Source organism: Taudactylus pleione, unplaced genomic scaffold, assembly GCF_031769625.1.
Source record: "Taudactylus pleione unplaced genomic scaffold, aTauple2 ptg000032l, whole genome shotgun sequence".
In the NCBI taxonomy this organism is placed as follows: Eukaryota; Metazoa; Chordata; class Amphibia; order Anura; family Myobatrachidae; genus Taudactylus; species Taudactylus pleione.
Window position 1 is genome coordinate 8,685,884 of NW_028284434.1, and position 17,130 is coordinate 8,703,013.

At 41.8% G+C, this 17,130-nt stretch overlaps 1 protein-coding gene across 1 annotated transcript in view; it reads left to right on the forward strand.

Annotated features, from left to right (window-relative positions):
* The window catches only part of OTOA (otoancorin), a 116,831-nt gene that overhangs the window by 16,668 nt on the left and 83,033 nt on the right, over positions 1-17,130 (forward strand). Inside the window, exons 5-9 of the mRNA XM_088451852.1 lie at positions 4,679-4,706; positions 5,298-5,382; positions 7,565-7,696; positions 9,394-9,629; positions 12,936-13,039. Of these exons, the coding sequence (XP_088307978.1) occupies positions 4,679-4,706; positions 5,298-5,382; positions 7,565-7,696; positions 9,394-9,629; positions 12,936-13,039 (585 nt within the window). The remainder of the gene's footprint in view (positions 1-4,678; positions 4,707-5,297; positions 5,383-7,564; positions 7,697-9,393; positions 9,630-12,935; positions 13,040-17,130) is intronic.

The window sequence follows — 17,130 nt, forward strand, 5'->3', positions numbered from 1 at the left end:
GTGATTCAGGGTTGCCTACCTTTAATATTCTCTTCCCGGGAGAAGCCCGGGTAAGAGAAGCAGCAGGGGGCCGACGGGGGCGGGGCTTGACGATTCGAGTCGTTAAGCCCCGCCCCCTCGCAGTAAAATTGCCGCGATTGGGCACAATTTACATAGGGGGTGGGGCCAAATGCTGTGATCCATGCAGAATCACAGCTTAAGCCCCGCCCCCTTCACGGAGACCCGCGATTGCCGCGGGTATTCTCCTAATTCTGCCCACTTCACTAGGAAGTGGGCAGAATGCGGGAGAAATGTCTACCCTTCCGGGGGTGCGGGGGGTTACCTGAAAAATCGGGAGCCTCCCGCGAAAACCGGGAGGGTAGGCATGTATGGCGTGATTGTGTCATTAGGGCCCCACCCTTGCTAAACAAAGCTGCTATTAACGACATTGTAAAGTGGGATTCAGTGCAAATCTCGTCATCAAGCCGCCCGAAATGCCCACTTAAGTAGGGAAGTGGGCGAACCTGGGTGGCCACAAAGGTCTTCGGTGGACTTGGTTGCTTTTCTGGGCATCAAGGAGAGACACTAAGGATTCGGGAGTCTCCCAGATGTTTTGGGAGAGTAGGCAAGCATGCCCTAAGCCAGGGGTCTTCAACCTTGGCCCTCCAGCTGCTGTGGAACTACACATCCCAGCATGCACTGCCACCTTTTTGATATAATAGCATGCTAAAACTATGGCAGTGCATGACAAATGGGTAATGGAAATACTGTAGGTGGCAGTGACTTTATATACTGTAACCACAATGCTAATGAATTAAGTAGTATCAGCTGCAGTGGTCACATTATTTCACAAACAGGGGCAATGAGGAGGGGTCGGGTATTAATTACCTGGGCACAGTGGGTGCCTGGCCCAGTTATTAAGGGGGACAAATGGTCCTCTTTGCAGCACATACCCCTGTGAAGCATAGTATTATTCATAGATGTTTTTGGAGGGGTGTGTCCATGTCTCCTGGATTTGGCTACACCCCCTCAGTATCTCCTGAGCCCGCCCTAGGTCTAAATTGTTCTGTGCACCAGCCCGCCAGTATCTGCAGGAAATTCACCTTCTACATGGGTTCAGTACATATGTTCAACAGTTACATTTATCATGTCGACATTACGAATAGTCAACATGCTGAATGCTGACATCGTGACTCGCACAATTCTAAATATATTGGGTATGATATTTAAACCACATTTATACAAAGTATGATGGAGAGAAGTAAACTTGCTTCAAAAAGCCCATACAGATGTAATAATAATATTCATAGCAGCAGTGGGGAGTAAACAACCAGTATACATTAGGTGCAGTGTGCTCAAATAAGACAAAACATTATCCAAAATAAAAAAAAAATATAAAGATTTTTTTTTTTTAATCTAAACTTTCTACCCGAAAAAATACAATTATCTCTCAAACAGAACTGAGGGTTTTAATAATCTATATAGGAATTATGTAGAAGACATAAAAAATGTTACTTGTATGTCCCTTCAGCAACCAATGCACCCAGTATTCCTATTTCTATAGAAAAGAAACCGTCAGATATTCAGAACCATGTATCCAACTTGCAGGAAATTATTTAGACCTAATTATTAAAGCTCACTAGTGCAAGTAACGGAGTAATCGTAATTGAAATGTAGGACGTGTAGTGAGCCCATACAGGAGCGATTTGATAAACTCCACTCACAATATCTAAGTATTAAAGGGTCTTTTTTAAAAACTGCAATAAGTATAATCTCCAGCAGGGCCGTCGAGAGCTCAACGGGGCACAGGTACTGGAGGTGGGGGTCCAAATTGGGATATCGTGACCACGCCCCCTTTGGATAAATAAAAAATGCTATGTGCTGCACCGTGAAGCTGCCCTCAAACAGGCCAGGGCCTGGCTAATCAGCCCACTCTGTGCCCCTGGTCTCCAGTGAAAAGTGCAGTTTTTTCCAAAGAATGTCTACCACAATTTATAAATAGGATTAATGGTGAAGAAATCAGAGCTGTATCCAGCCCTAGCTACTTCCTTGCAGCGATACATAATGATAAATTGCGATATACAACCCAATGGTTTATGTACAAATCCCATTGTTCTGGATCTGCGCAGGACCCGCTATACGCATGTGTAGAACTGGTCCTGCGTGATCGCTCACAGTAATCCCTTAGACGCAGCATGATTGACATGCTGCGGCGTTTGGGGGGCAGCGACCTGGACCGCTCTACAAAATGGGGCCAGACGCAGAGTCCCTGGACCTGGCAGAGGGGTTCAGATGGTCAGGCCGAGTAAGCTTCAGCTTATGCAGACTGGCCGAGAGCAGCGTCTATGAACGCTGCACTCAGATCACAGATTCATGTAAAAGGGATCTATCTAACACAGACACCTCCAGCTGCATTTTACTTGTATGGTATTGTACAGCCGCGTCCCTACGGCTGTGCAATACCGTACAAATGGAATCAGGCCCATAGTTACCACTGCCACAATGATAAATACACCCCTACATTCCTCATTTTTATTATTTGAGGAAATACTTTTTCTAGCAGAGAAAATGTGAGTTCCTTCAGATTTAAGGCTTTTAAAATAGTTTGAAATATTTACTCTAGATTGTTGGAACATTTATTTGATTTTTATAGCCATTACTTATATACTTTGGCACCCTTAGAGCTGATTCTGAGTTGGGAGCAAAGTAAAAACAAGCAAATAACCAGGTAAAACCATGTTGCACTGCAGGTAGGACTAGAGCCTTGTGTGGCAGAGCAGCTCGGCCAGGCCTTCAGACGGCTAGACTAGCCCATTTATTGCCAGACGGCAGGTCCAGCCGTGGGAAGGGCAGATGTGAAATGTGCAGAGATATTTAGATTTGCGAGCAGATTGACCAAACTCATATCTAAATTGCTGTGTAAAGAATAAGCTGTCCAGCGTTTGTGGGCTACATGCAAATGCAGCCAGTATTTACCCTGCATGTGAGAAAATAAATTTGCTCCCCTTGCATTGCAACATTGTTTGTCCAGATACCAAGTTACTTGTTTTATTTGCCCAAACTCAGAATCAGCCCCTAATGTGGGCCAAACATCTACAACCCCGATTTCCCATTTTGCAGATCCGAAACAATCTATCGATCTGATCTGGGGAGCGGCGGTATCAATGAAGTTCAACACACGGGATATTGGGGCAATCCATCACAGATGTATGGGCCCCTTTAGTCCCTGAGTCAGATTGAGTTTACATCATCTACTGTATGTTAAGGAAGATGACAATTTTGTCCTCTTGATTAGCTTGTTCTATAATTAACCTCACAACATAATTTCATTAAAAACAACAGTAAGAACTACTTGGATTTGAAAATAAAGCTTTGGAAAAGTAAAATTATATCAGATTTATTTCAGTTACCGTAATAAAATGCTCTGCTAAACAATCATTTGCAAAGAGCAAGCACAGTACACCTGCTCCATGAATTTAAATGTTCTATACGAAAAAGAACTTTAAATATATAATACATACTGTACAACAAGAAAAAAAGTTTAAAACATGTTTAATGTTAGAAAATAATAACAATGTGTTTGTCTCTGCATTAAATAGAAGATGTAATTTACTGTAAATAGTAAATTATTGTGCAGAAATACAGCATGTGTATGTTGGCACCCTGCATAGATTACCCACTTTTCACTTAGAAACGCAGTGTTTCATGCTTCAGTGCAACAACCCGTAATCAGCAGCTTATATACAGTGGTGTGCAAATGAATTAGGCCATTGCTTGTTTTTTTGCCATATACTGTTTTTTTGTTAATTGAAAACAAATACAAAGAAATAATTACATTTACAGACTTGGCAAGTAGTTGCCTGGGATCAAGATCGCTTGTCAGCCATCCCTCCATCTGCCTCTTCACCAGCTCCCCCCATATTCAAGAACCTTTCAGAGACTTACCTACAAAACTCTTGTTACCAATTGTATTTACTCTTATTAATCAAGTTTGATCAACCTCTTGGCGCTCTGCCAGGTTTACTTTTGACCCCATCGGGACAGATCCGAGGTCCTCACTCAACAAACAAATTGGTAGTAGCAACGGGCGGTGTAAATTACAACATGACCACACCATCTCTGGTAAGAACACAATTCTCTATGGGGAGAGATGTATGAAGCCCTGATGTATGATCGGGGGTCTGGGCGGTAAATGAAAGGGGCGCAGCGCATGCTGAGTGGGGCCGGCCGGGACAGAGACACAAGGCATCAGCACTAGGTTGATGCGCTGTGGTCTCTAACGGGTAGCACCGGAGGGGGGAGTTAACGCTCCCCCTCTCCGGCCGATGAGATGTTCTTACATCTCATCGGTAGTGCTTCCCGCTTCGCCTCGGTAAAGAGGCGAAGCGGGAAGCGTTATAGTGGCACGGTAAGTGCCGCTATCATACATCTACCCCTATGTCTTATAAAAAAATCCTGCAGAAAGACAAAAAATTATGTTGTCCCAATTAATTTGCACACCACTGAATTAATGTGGTTTGTTAGCGACACCAACGTGTTTCCATGTTCTGATGGCAGACTTACTTTAAAGCAAAAAAGAGGAAAATCAGTTATCAGTAATGTTTTTACTTTATGTGGAACTCCATTGACATCTATTTTTTAAAAGTTAATTAATTGCTCTGTAAATTTAAATATTTATAATATGTTGGTTCTTTTCCAGGTCTCATTGACATACTGCAATTCCAAAGGTAATTTTACACATTACTGTATTAAACAAATCATTTTGATAAAAAAAAACAACTCGATATACTGGTAAAATTGTGTAAAATGTAATGTGTAAGCTGCTATTGATGAATTGTGCCATTTGGTACTTGTATTGTGCCATTTCGGGTCTTCAGTCTAAGAACAAGTTAATTAGTACTTGCACCTGTAATAGGCTGATAAAGGAGTGTCAGTGTTTTTACTCAGGGTCTCACTACCTGGGGAAACAGCCTGTGCAGGCTTGTTAAGGCTTGTTAAGAGACATGTAATTAGGTAGAACTCCATGCGAGTTCTAAACCCAATTACCTCCATCGAATCTTTAGTAATGATGAATAGGCCCCATTGTCATTTACTGACCGTGATACAGCCAATGTCATTAAGAAGTACTATCTTCAGCGTTAGGCAGAACAAGGAGTCCTGGCAATGATGATATGGCCCACACAGAGCCCTGATCTCAAATACATGAAGAGACAGATGGATTTGAGCAAGACTACCTTATGTAAAATTCCCAGCAATGGTTGATAGGTAATAGTTTCATACTATATACAACTCCCAATCAATGTCACTTTTTATTGCAGCTTCAACAAATGGATACCGGATTTAGATACCAAAATCCTGCTTTATCTATCCACTCAGAATGCATCCTCTATCTGGAGCCTCCAGGTAAGATGAGGACAGGTTTATGAATCGCCTACTAATTATTTATTATTATTATTGTTTATTTATATGGCGCCACAAGTGTTCCGCAGCGCCTTACAAAGTACATAAACAAGTGACCAGTGACTCAAAGTACAATACAGTACAGGACAAGGACATAGATAATATACACTGCCTTATTAGCGACCATAACACCCAAAGAGCACCAGCATAAGCAACCGAGCGTTAGGTGCCCTAGTGGGGAGTAAGGATTAGATGAAAATAAAGTAAAGAGATGCACAAGAGGGTAGAGGGCCCTGCTCGTTAGCTCTTACATTCTAAAGAGGAGGGGCAGACAAACAGGCGTGACACAGATGGGGCAGACAGGGAGGTGTGACACAGATGGGGCAGACAAACAGGCGTGACACAGATGGGGCAGACAGGGAGGAAGAATCATTTTTAGAATGAATAAAGATTATTGTAAAGTACAGTGGAATATGCTGGTGCTATATAAGTAACTGTTAATAAATAAATAATGAATTAATGGTGCTATATGCTGCAGTCTCTACAGTACGGCCTGCACATTCATCAGTATGAAACATATACAAAATTAGTTTAAAGGGATTATCTATATTCAGATGGCTTTCATTTATTGTGTTATACATAACCTTCTTTCAGCTATATTTTCCGTGAAACACGTGTGCTTTTCATGCAAGCCTTTATATCAGTAAATAGAGCTGTTTATTTCAAAGGCCCAAGATACAGCGCAGCAATCATTAAATGCAGTTGTACCCAGGCACTACCTCCTCGATGTAACTCAGGGCAATGAAAATAAACAATGCTGAATTGCATCAGTGTGACCCCATCCCCAGCTTTACAATGCTGGCAGTTGCGGCATTGTATAGCGGGCAGTGGGTCTAGGATTACGTGTTCCCCTGCACCACGCACTTGGCAGTGACATAACTCCTCCTCCCCACATTGCTACCCTCGGCAACTATGACATAGGCCAAGTACAGTATGTGTAGGCGAATATGTCTCATGGGGATCGGTATGATTTACCGACGGCGGAAGCCCGGCAGAGGTAAAGATTCCGACAGCAGGTAAGGTGAGTACAAACTAACCTAACCCTCTCTTAGTGGTGCCTAACCCTAACCCCCCAAGTGCCTAACCCTAACCCCCCTCTAAGTGCCTAAACCTAACCCCCCCTTCCCCGCTGCTTAAACCTAAGTCTCCTGGGGGTGCCTAACCCTAACCTCCCCCCGGGGGTGTCTAACTCTAACCCCCCTTCCCCTAGCCTAACCCTAACCTCCCGGGGGGTGCCTACCCCTAAGTCTCCCCCGGGAGCCCCTAACATTACCCCCCCCCCCCACAGCTGTCCACGCCCGGCGCCTGGCTTACCTTCGATCGGTAAGCTGGGTGTCGGGCTCCCGGCGTAGGTCTAATGACAGGCTTCGGGATTTCGATGCCTGTCATTAGACACTTGCCGGGAATAGACAGTCGGAATGCCGACGGTCGGCATTTATACCGTCGGCATCTCGACTGCATACCATTTCATGTAGACCTGCAGAAACAAACACATACGCCTGATAGGAGGCACATCTTACTGTAGGGCAGGTAAAATACCCGCTGACGATGATAATTTGTCATACACTAGGCGCATATGCTGCACGTATAAAGATGTGCACAACTCTGTATATTTGCATTTATACAGTATTTTTCTGTGCTATTTTTTTTAGATTCATTTATGCCCATATTGCCAACAATACTGCATCAGCTCCATTAGCCTACAATCTAATATATCTTCAGTTCTGACAAGTCCTAGAAATCATTGCCATAACAAACCTGCATAGTTATTATTTGAGCACATATAGAGCCTGTCCTGAGTTAGCGGTCCATTCACCCTGTGCTGCATCCAGCCACATAGACAATAATGCAGTATACATATCTCTTATTCATCAGCAAGGAGAACACAACAGGAATAACAAGGTGCAATATGACCACATGTAAAATATAGTAAGAAAAGGTCAACGATCCTTATACCAAACCAGGTGTGTGCTTAATTCACCCTGCAACTGGACACAGTGTCGGCTGGGTGGACCAAAAGGCATACAGAGCAGCATATGGGCATCTTATCCTTATCATTTTTACCACAGAAAAATATATAACGCATTGGCTGTTATGGAATATGCATTTTTTTTTTTCATTTCAGATATCGGTAAAAAAGTATCTTGAGGATCTTTCTGGGGACCCAGAATGTCTGCTGTTCGAATTACAACGGCTCCATCATGAATCATTTCCGCTGGCTATGAATTATCTTCTTGGTGGAAAGAAGGAGAATATTGTAAGTATGTCTCCCAAAAACACTCAGCAGTGATTTGAAGGTGTTCAAGCTGCACCCTCAGGGACTGATAGCCAAAAGGAAAAGGGACTTCTGGGGTAATGCCATTTACAAGGCAGCACGATGATTAACAGCTCCATTAATTAACACAAGCTAGTGCTTACATAGAACATAAACAAAAACATAATTATTTTTTTTTTGGGGGGGGGAAATAAATGTGTATATATAATACAAAGTATATAATTATGTTTTTATTTGATTTGTTTTCCCATAGAAGCCAGCATTTTTTGCACCGCTGTGTTTATCGGCAGTGATCTTGAACAATTATTTTGTGCCGTTACATAAAACTTGATTCAAAATATGAATTAAGAAACAGGGCTGTATTTAATATTGTGCACACACACAACAGTTGTGGTACCGCTGAACTAGTCCCACTAGCAGCAACATATATCTTGGTTACAGGGATGGGGCGGGGCAACTAATGTAAACCTGGCCCTGTTGGTATAGCCATATAAAAATGTAAGGATGGTGCTTGGGCAGCACATTAGGCACAGCCAATCAATGAGCATAATGTTACAGTCACTGAGTGAGCACATAGACACAGCCATTCAATAAGCATCATGCTACAGCCAATCAGTGAGCACTTAGACAGCCAATCAGTGAGCACTTAGACAGCAAATCAACGAGCATATTGCTACAGCTAGTTAATGATCACCTACAGTCAGGTGCATAAATATTGGGACATTGACAGAATTTTCATATTTTGGCCTCTATTCACCACCACAATGGCTTTGAACTGAAACAAACAAGATGTGCTTTAACTGCAGACTTTCAGATTTAATTTGAGGGTAATTACATCCAAATCAGGTGAACGGTGTAGGAATTACAACGGTTTCTATATGTGTCTCCCACTTTTTAAGGGGACCCCTTTCCTTATCCAGGCTCACACAATGTTGGGAGGTATGGCCCAGACGATAAATGGCATTAGGCTAAATTATGCAATTTGCACCATTTAGCTCCACCCAATCCCTATGGATTCGAAAATTCCAGGTAAAATCTCCCCATCTTGCCCACTTTACTAGGAAGTGGGCGGGATGCGGGAGATATGCCTTCTCTTCCTGGGGTGCGGGAGGGTCACCTGAAAAATCGTGAGCCTCCTGCGATTCCCGGGAGAGTAGGCATGTATGGATACAGCAGTGTACACTAGTGCACTGCTGAACGCAGATTCCCTATGTTTGGGAATCTATGCAGGTGCCTGACACGTGCAGTACGGGTCCTGCATGTTCGCATGCAGAGCAGAAGCAGGCTGTCAGTGGCTGATAGTCTGCTGCCGTTTGTGGGTGGGAGCGATGACAACCACCATTACCGGAAACTGAGGCGTGGCGCCGCCGTTGGGGGGAGGGAAGAGGCCAGCCTCCGTCGGCTAGCCTCTTTCTCTCATCTGCGGCGGCCATCTTGCATGACCCCACAGGTCACTTAGCCAGCCAATGTTCTCGCAGATTATCCAATGCTGCGTTGTACAATGCAGCTCAGATAAATAATGCATGCATGACGCCGCCAGCTACATTACCATAATTGCAAGGATGGAATTGCAAAGCTGTCTGCGTGCGGCTTTGCAACTCCGTCCTAAGCTGAATCAGGCTATTAATTTAAGTTATCTCTGTAGCAATGTAATCTCTCTTTATGATTATTATCACCAGGACATGGCAGGCATTGTCGCAGACTTTGAGACCATGCGGGAGGGTATATTTCAGTCTCCCATAGGAAATCGTAGTATATTCAACATCACTCTTCAGAAATGCCTTCCAGCCATGAACTCAGCGGACTGTGTGAAAATACTGGGCGAAGTTATACGTATGTACGAAGGGATGTACCTGCAAACAGATATGATAGCAGGATTGCCAACTGAGATACCAGACGACCCCTTCAGGAACATGTAAGTATAATGGCCATGAGAAGCAAGCATCATATAATATGCTGAGAGATTGGCATACAGACATTTGGGGGATAGTGGCAGCTAGCAAAAGCCAGCACCTCTCAGCGTGTTCAAGCAAGAAATGTAATACGATTCAAAACAATTCACGTTAATTTCTACCTTTGTTAGCTAGGCAAGAAAATTAATTCTGCCTTAAAAATGTGGAAACAGTATGTTTCAGGAACAGAATTAATTTGATAAATAAACCTCTTAAGTTGCATACACACACAACGATTTTTTGAACGATTATCGTTAAACGATATTGTTTAACAATAATCGTTTGAAAAAAATTGTTCACTTTCTGAGTCAAACGATGAACGATTATCGTTCATGCGCGTTCACGTTTGTAGTTTGTAGTTCAGTCAGACTTGTCAACTCAATGATTTTCATATGCAAAAATCATTTGTAGTTCAAAAAAATCGTTCATTACACTTTAAAAAATCTGACAGATAATCGTTCATAAAATAGTTCATAAAATCGTTGTGTGTGTAGGCAGCTTTAGTGATATTATTTGCTGCAAATGAAAAGATGGGCTGCACTTTATGATTCAGCTTGCAAAATGGTTGTTACAGCTATAGGTAAAACATCTGCTGTTATAAAGTCTAGATATTACATTGCAGACTAGAGGTATGTGTTATTTTATTATTATTATTGTTATTGTTATTAGTATTTTGTCCCTATACATTGGAGGAGCATTTGTTGAAAGTTTATATATTTGTCATACAGCTGCCAATATTCATGTATATTTTATAGCACTGTCAAAGCAATAAAAATAATAATACAGGTTGAGTCTCCCATATCCAAATATTCCAAAATACGGAATATTCCGAAATACGGAATTATTTTGGCATGACTGAGAAATTGAAACCTTTGATTTTTGATGGTTCAATGTACACAAACTTTATCTAAGGCACAAATTATTACAAATATTGCATAAAATTACGTTCAGGCTGTATGTATAGGGTGTATATAAAACATAACTGAATTTTATGTATGTACACAAACTTTGTTTGAGCCACAAAATTATTGAAAATATTGTATAAAATGACCTGCAGGCTGTGTGTATAAGGTGTATATAACACATAAATGTATGTTGTGTGTATATTTGGGTCTCATTCCCAAGATATTTCATTATGATATGCAATTATTCCAAAATACGGAATATTCCATTATCCAAAATACCCCTGGTCCCAAGCATTTTGGATATCGGACACTCATCCTGTAGTAACAATAATAATAATAACATGTATTTCTTCATTTTAACATATTTGTATTAGTTATACCCCTTTCACATCGCAAACCTGGCTCTGACTCAGGATTTTGAAGCTGGGTCAGATTGGCTGTGACCAGGGTCAGACTCCTTTCACACTGCACCTTCGACCTGGGTTATTGCCGGGTTGGCCCCGTTCACACTAAAACCCCGGTCAGCCCTGTAAAACTCTATGGATGTCCATAAAACTTAACTTTTTCTGGCTCACAAAGATAAGATCACAAAAGGGAACACATGGGAGGGATGTGGACTACTCATAGCATTACAGGAATCATGGCTGATGGATTACCACTGTGTAGCCCTGGGTTCATGAGTGTTTGTGCTTTATTGCTGTTTGATTCAGCCAGTGAGAGCATGATGCAGCCTCTGACGGCATAGTGTACAGTTCACTTCTTCATCACTACAATTAGCCATCACTGTACTGACAGTATGTGGTATTAACACCATCCAGGCTGCCAGAATGCTGCCTCTGCTGTTACCAGCAATCCGCTGCCTTTGTGTCTGACATCAAGTGAGACCCAGGAACATCCAATCAACGCTGTTTGCTAAGTCCTGGGTTGGATAACCCGGGTTGGGCCCGTTCACACTGCACATCAACCCAGCTTGTTCCCAAGTTCAACTCTGGTCGATTGCAGGGTTGAAATGCAGAGTCACCCGACTCGGCAATTTTTCTAATGGCGCGTTCACACTGCACCTCGACCCGGGTCGACCCGGCAATATACCGGGTTACTTTTGTGATGTGAAAGGGGTATAACAGATGTGTCCTACACCTAGGGCCTGATTCACAGGTGGAGGCAGACGTATTTTGCCGCAGCTGCGCCTGCGACTTTATGCTAATGTCGTGGATGATTCTGATCATACTGAGAGGCCTACATGCAGCGGTACTAGTCCACCTTGGTGCGTCTTTACCATTGATGCACCATAGGACGCACAATCAAAGCTTGTACCAGCTCTATGGCAGGTGCAGTTTCTCCATCTGTATATGGGTTACTGTATCAGCATTACTGCACCTTTACATGCATCTACTGTCGGTAACACGCCTGCATCTGGTGAGCCACCCAACTGTTACCTCCCAGGAACGCCAACAGAAATCCACAGCTCTTGCCTCCAAATTTGTCCTGCGTTTCCCTGCGGTAGCCATCGGGATACATGCACAGACTTACAACATCAGCCAACTGCGTGCAGCGTCCACCTCTGAATCAGCGAGAGATGCATGGCGTGACTTAGATGCTCTGCCACGGCTAGTGATTCCCGTACTTTCATACTTTTTCCAGAATTTTGTATCTTAATCGCATTGTAGCCTTAAGGGCCCCATACATCTGCCGGCCGATTCACCAATCCCCTGATAGGACCAGAACCAGCATTTCCAACCGGCAGCCATCAATGGTCGCCGATCCATCGGGGAATCTCTGAAATTCTACATGTTGAAAAAACCCTGATTTTCTGAATATGATCGCGATTGGCAAATCAGTGAAATCCAACATGTTTGATTTCACCGCTGCCCCGACCCCGGCATCTGGGGATTGGGGAATTGCAGCAATCGGTTGCTAGTGTATGGGGGCCTTTACACATATTCTCTTATAGTGTCCTAGGTACTTAGAATTAGTATTTTTATCACAAAGGAATTGGTGTAAAGTAGATTATGCATAACGATGCATGGCGCGAGGTATGGCACGGCTCACTAGTATTGCACCTCTGTCTTTTGCCTTTTTACCCTGATTAATGAATGAGTCGCACATAGAAGCGACATAAAATTCCTACGTCACACGCTGCCCGTGCATTGTACTTTTGTCGCTTTAGTGATGTGAATAAGATGCAAAGTCTATAGCGGGATGTATGGCACGACCAAGTGGCAATGTATATGGTTAGTGAAACGTGTCTACTTGGTGCAATTTGAGGATAGGTGTATGTGGACACCTACAGTATGTAGTTCTCTTTTAATAGCCCAGATATCTTGTTGTCATCATGAATTCATACTTCTATAATTCTATTTGTAGGTCATCTGTATTTAGGGATCTGTATGATAAATTATCAGCCAATACCCGGAGAGCTCTGTATGAATGGATTACTCAAATCCTACAAAACTCTTACGCAGCTAATGGTGAGTACAAAGTTGTACCAAAGAATGAGAGTGTGTATTGTACAGCTATTAGCCTGTGAGTCAACAATACAGTGGAAATAGGATAGTCTGAGAAAGGGAAACCAAAATCAGTGGAGCAAGTTCTGTTTTACTATCCTCTGTATCTGGACACACCAGATAGAAAAGCAGGGGGGGGGGACAACCTCAGGACAATCCACTGTCACTTACAATATACAATAAACAGCAGGATCAAATGACACTTGGGGGGAATTCAACACCTGCATTACTTTGCTTAGGGAGAAAGCCAGGTTAGGTGAGAGGGTATCAGCAACATATTTATTTTCCTTATTCCATGTAAAATTACATTACTTTTTATATTAAATTAGGTAAAATAATTATGAAAAAGTTTTGATACTTTTTTTCCATTAAATCAGGGGTTCCCAATCTCATGTAAGGAATATTTTGGCGATGGTTATAATATGAATGTCAACTTTGACATACAGTAATGTTGAAATGTCCAGCATATTGACATTGACCATGTAGACATTGAGCATATAGACACTGATGAAATCTCGTCATGCTAGCAATGTTGACAATCGGCTGTGCGGCGATGTGGCTGTTCCAGGGGTAAATACCCTAAGCATAACCCAAACCCCAACTATGTGGCTAATGTTCCAGTGTAAAGGCATTAGTCGAAGCTCTGTAACTTTAGCCGCTACCTGCGACTAAGACCCGTATTCAATTTGAAGCGTTAAGTCCGGATCCGCGTTAAGTTACCGCCGATGACGTCATTATCGCCTGTTTTGGTTTTACCCCGTATTCAATTTGAATGACTTTCCGTCTAGGCGGAAAGTCAATGCAGTGTAATAGGCGGTAAAGTATCGCCTATGAATGGCAGGCGGAAAAAAGTGCAGAGTTCGGGTTTTGGGGTGCAACGTTGCGGGAACCCCCGTGCAGCTTTCAGACAGCCCCCCAAAGGTAATCTGTGTCAATTTAAAAAAAAAAAATAACTTAACGACACCCCAAAAATTGACTTTGAAGAAGGGGGCGAAAAAAAAAATGTTGCGGTACAAACTTAAAAACTAGCGAACTTGACTCTGGGAGGGTCCCCAAGTATGCCCCAGGTGTTTTTTTGATTGCAGGTGTTTGCGGCAGGTGGATTTTTCGTGATTTTTTCACTTTTTCTACTTTAAATATGCTGACCCCTATTTTCAAGTACCCCAAATTTGCTGAGATAACTTATTTTCTGGAAAAAATATTCCTAAAAACTATTCTGCATCAGGTATAGAAAAACGCTATTTAGCAGCTATTGAGCCCATTTAAAAACACCAAATACCTTCAGCAAGCCAAATCAGGAGTACCATAGTGAACCCCCATGTCAGAGCATCATTTGTGGGGTGTCAGGCTGATTTCCCCAAAACTGACAGTACTTTACGCTTGTTAAAGTATCGCCAGGTCCCGTTTACGCGTACTTTTAAATTGAATACAGGCGAAGTTGGCGTTAAGTCCGGGCCGCGTTAACGTAACGCGGCTCGGCTCAAATTAAGCTAACCTTAAGCCTAATGTTGAAAATTTTGTAAAATGTCAGAGTTTAACTTTTCGACAATCAAGAAGCCGACATTGTAGACAATAGATCAAATCTTCATTGTGACACTTTTTCTATGTAAAACCAGTCCCTTACTCTCCATAAATGGGAGCCGAGATATATGGGACTGTTAAAGGTAGTGTCAGCATTTAAGATATAAGTGGTCAAATATCCTCTTACCCAAACATAAAATATGGGGCGCAATTGGCAAATAAGGGATGACCCAACAAAAAATGAATAATCAATAATCAAATGATTTATTAGTTATATTAGTGACAATACAACTCTCGTGGATAAACAAAATGTAAAAATAACAAAATTGTTTTCAGTATTGTAGACAACAATAGTTAGAGGAATAATTCAAATACAAATAAGTTAAAAATGATTTAAAAACACAATATCACAAGTTAAAAATCAGACTTAAAAATAAAGCATAAAAGAAAAATGAAATTCTCACCTAAAATTGCAATGCATATCACAGCACCTGGCCGCTCCTCAGGCAGTGTTGAATGCATTCAATTGTTTTTAAATTATTAGTATTTTTTTTTGAGTATTCTTTTATTGTTTTTCATAAACAGACATATACATACTCATAATTGTAATCATTCCTCTGACCATCTACATAGCGCTTTCCTCCTTCTACTAGGCGACATTCTGACTGCAGATCAGAAATCCCATCCTCCCCAGTGGTATATATTTTGGTATTAGAAAAGGGATTTGTATAACTTCACAGCTTCTACTACTTTACTTACCGGCACAGGCCACTTTGAAGTTGAAGCACAAACGGGTGATTAAAATGGTTGTATCCATGTTGCTTTTGAATGCTAGCAAATTGTAAAATTATAAATATGATTACATCTGCCGGAGAACTAAAAGTCATGGTAACCTATGGGGTGGTTTGGGTCAGTTTTGCATGTTTATATTAATAATTTAACTTTTAATTTGTTGTATTTTTGGTAACAATTAGAGATGTGTGCCAAACCCTGTGTTTTGGTTTTGGATCTGTGTCTCCTCGGGTTTTGGATCTGGATTTATTTTGCCAAAGCCGCCCTTCAGTGTTTTTTTTTTTTTGGTTTGGTTTTTTTATCTTTATTTTTTCTAAAAAAATAATAAAAATGGCTATAATCACATAATTTGGGCCTGTTTCTGTTCCTACAGTATTATTAACCTCAATAACATTTGTTTCCACTAGTTTGCAGTCAAATTTGACCACCTCACAGCTCACAATATTGTTTTCATCCAGTTTATGCCCAGAATTTGCACCAAGCTAGCTGGCTGACTACGGTAAGCTAAGCGGCAGCAGTGGGCGGCACAAACACGTGGCAGTTCAACTTCCAACATGGCACATCAGGAAACAAATGTTTTTATTATTCAAGAGGCCTGAGGGAGTTGGAGTATGTATGTAGTTAAAGGCAGGGACAGGAAGAGTTGATTGGTAGTAAATTTAATTTCATTTTTTTGATTAAAAGTAAATTTATGATATAGAAGGGGAGCGGTGGCATTTACAAAAAAAATTTACTATTCACATCAGTCCTTGCCCCAGAAGAATCCTTGAGCGCCATGCCTGCTGCTGGGAGTGGATTTTCATCCCAGAAGGGGACCAGGAAGACTTCTTGTAGTGCTTTCCAAAACAATTGACTGTTAAATAATCCTTTGCAAAGATTCCACTTGAAAAGCATTTCCCAACCTGTACAGGGACATTAAAAAAAACATAGTTAATGGCCTCCAAACTGCTGTTGTACCCACTGTCCACCAGCACAGATATGTGGACAAGCGGAACAGAGCAAATGAAAGATTTCAGATTTAAGTTCTTACATTGTGTCTTTCTTGGGAATCCTGCGCCTGCTTCTTCTACTAGGAGTGGATTTTCATCCCAGAAGGGGACCAGGAAGAGTGCTTACCAAAACAATTGACTATTAAATAATCCTTTTCAAATATTCCACTTGAAACTTTTTCCCAACCTGTACAGGGACATTAAAAATAAATATAGTTACTTAGTGGCCTTCAAACTGCCGTTGTACCCACTGTCCACTTAACCAGCACAGATATGTGGAAAAGCGGAACAGAGCAAGTGCAAGATTTCAGATTTAAGGTTTAAGTCTTACGTTGTTTCTTTCTTGAGAATCCTTGAGCACCATGCCTGCTGCTGGGAGTGGATCTTCATCCCAAAAGGGATGAAGACATTGTTTCTTCTTCTCAACGGACACAGATCTCACGAGCTCAAGTGGCACGTGATGCTGCGATGGCTTCTTCTTCAGTTTCTCCAGCAAGTGCATCTGCTGAGAAAAAAGTAAGCTTTCAAAACACCCACTGGTGATGCAGTGAGTCAACACAACCAAGTTTTGACATCTGGTCGGGTCAGACTCAGAATTGCCTACAATTAATGACACCTCTACCGTGACTCCATCTGATACGGTCACCATTCAAAGAATGGTGGAGGACTATTTAAAAAATTTTAATGATAGCATCCAAATAGGCATGTCAGACAATCTGTTTGACTACTGGCAGGAAAAAAAGGTAATTTGGA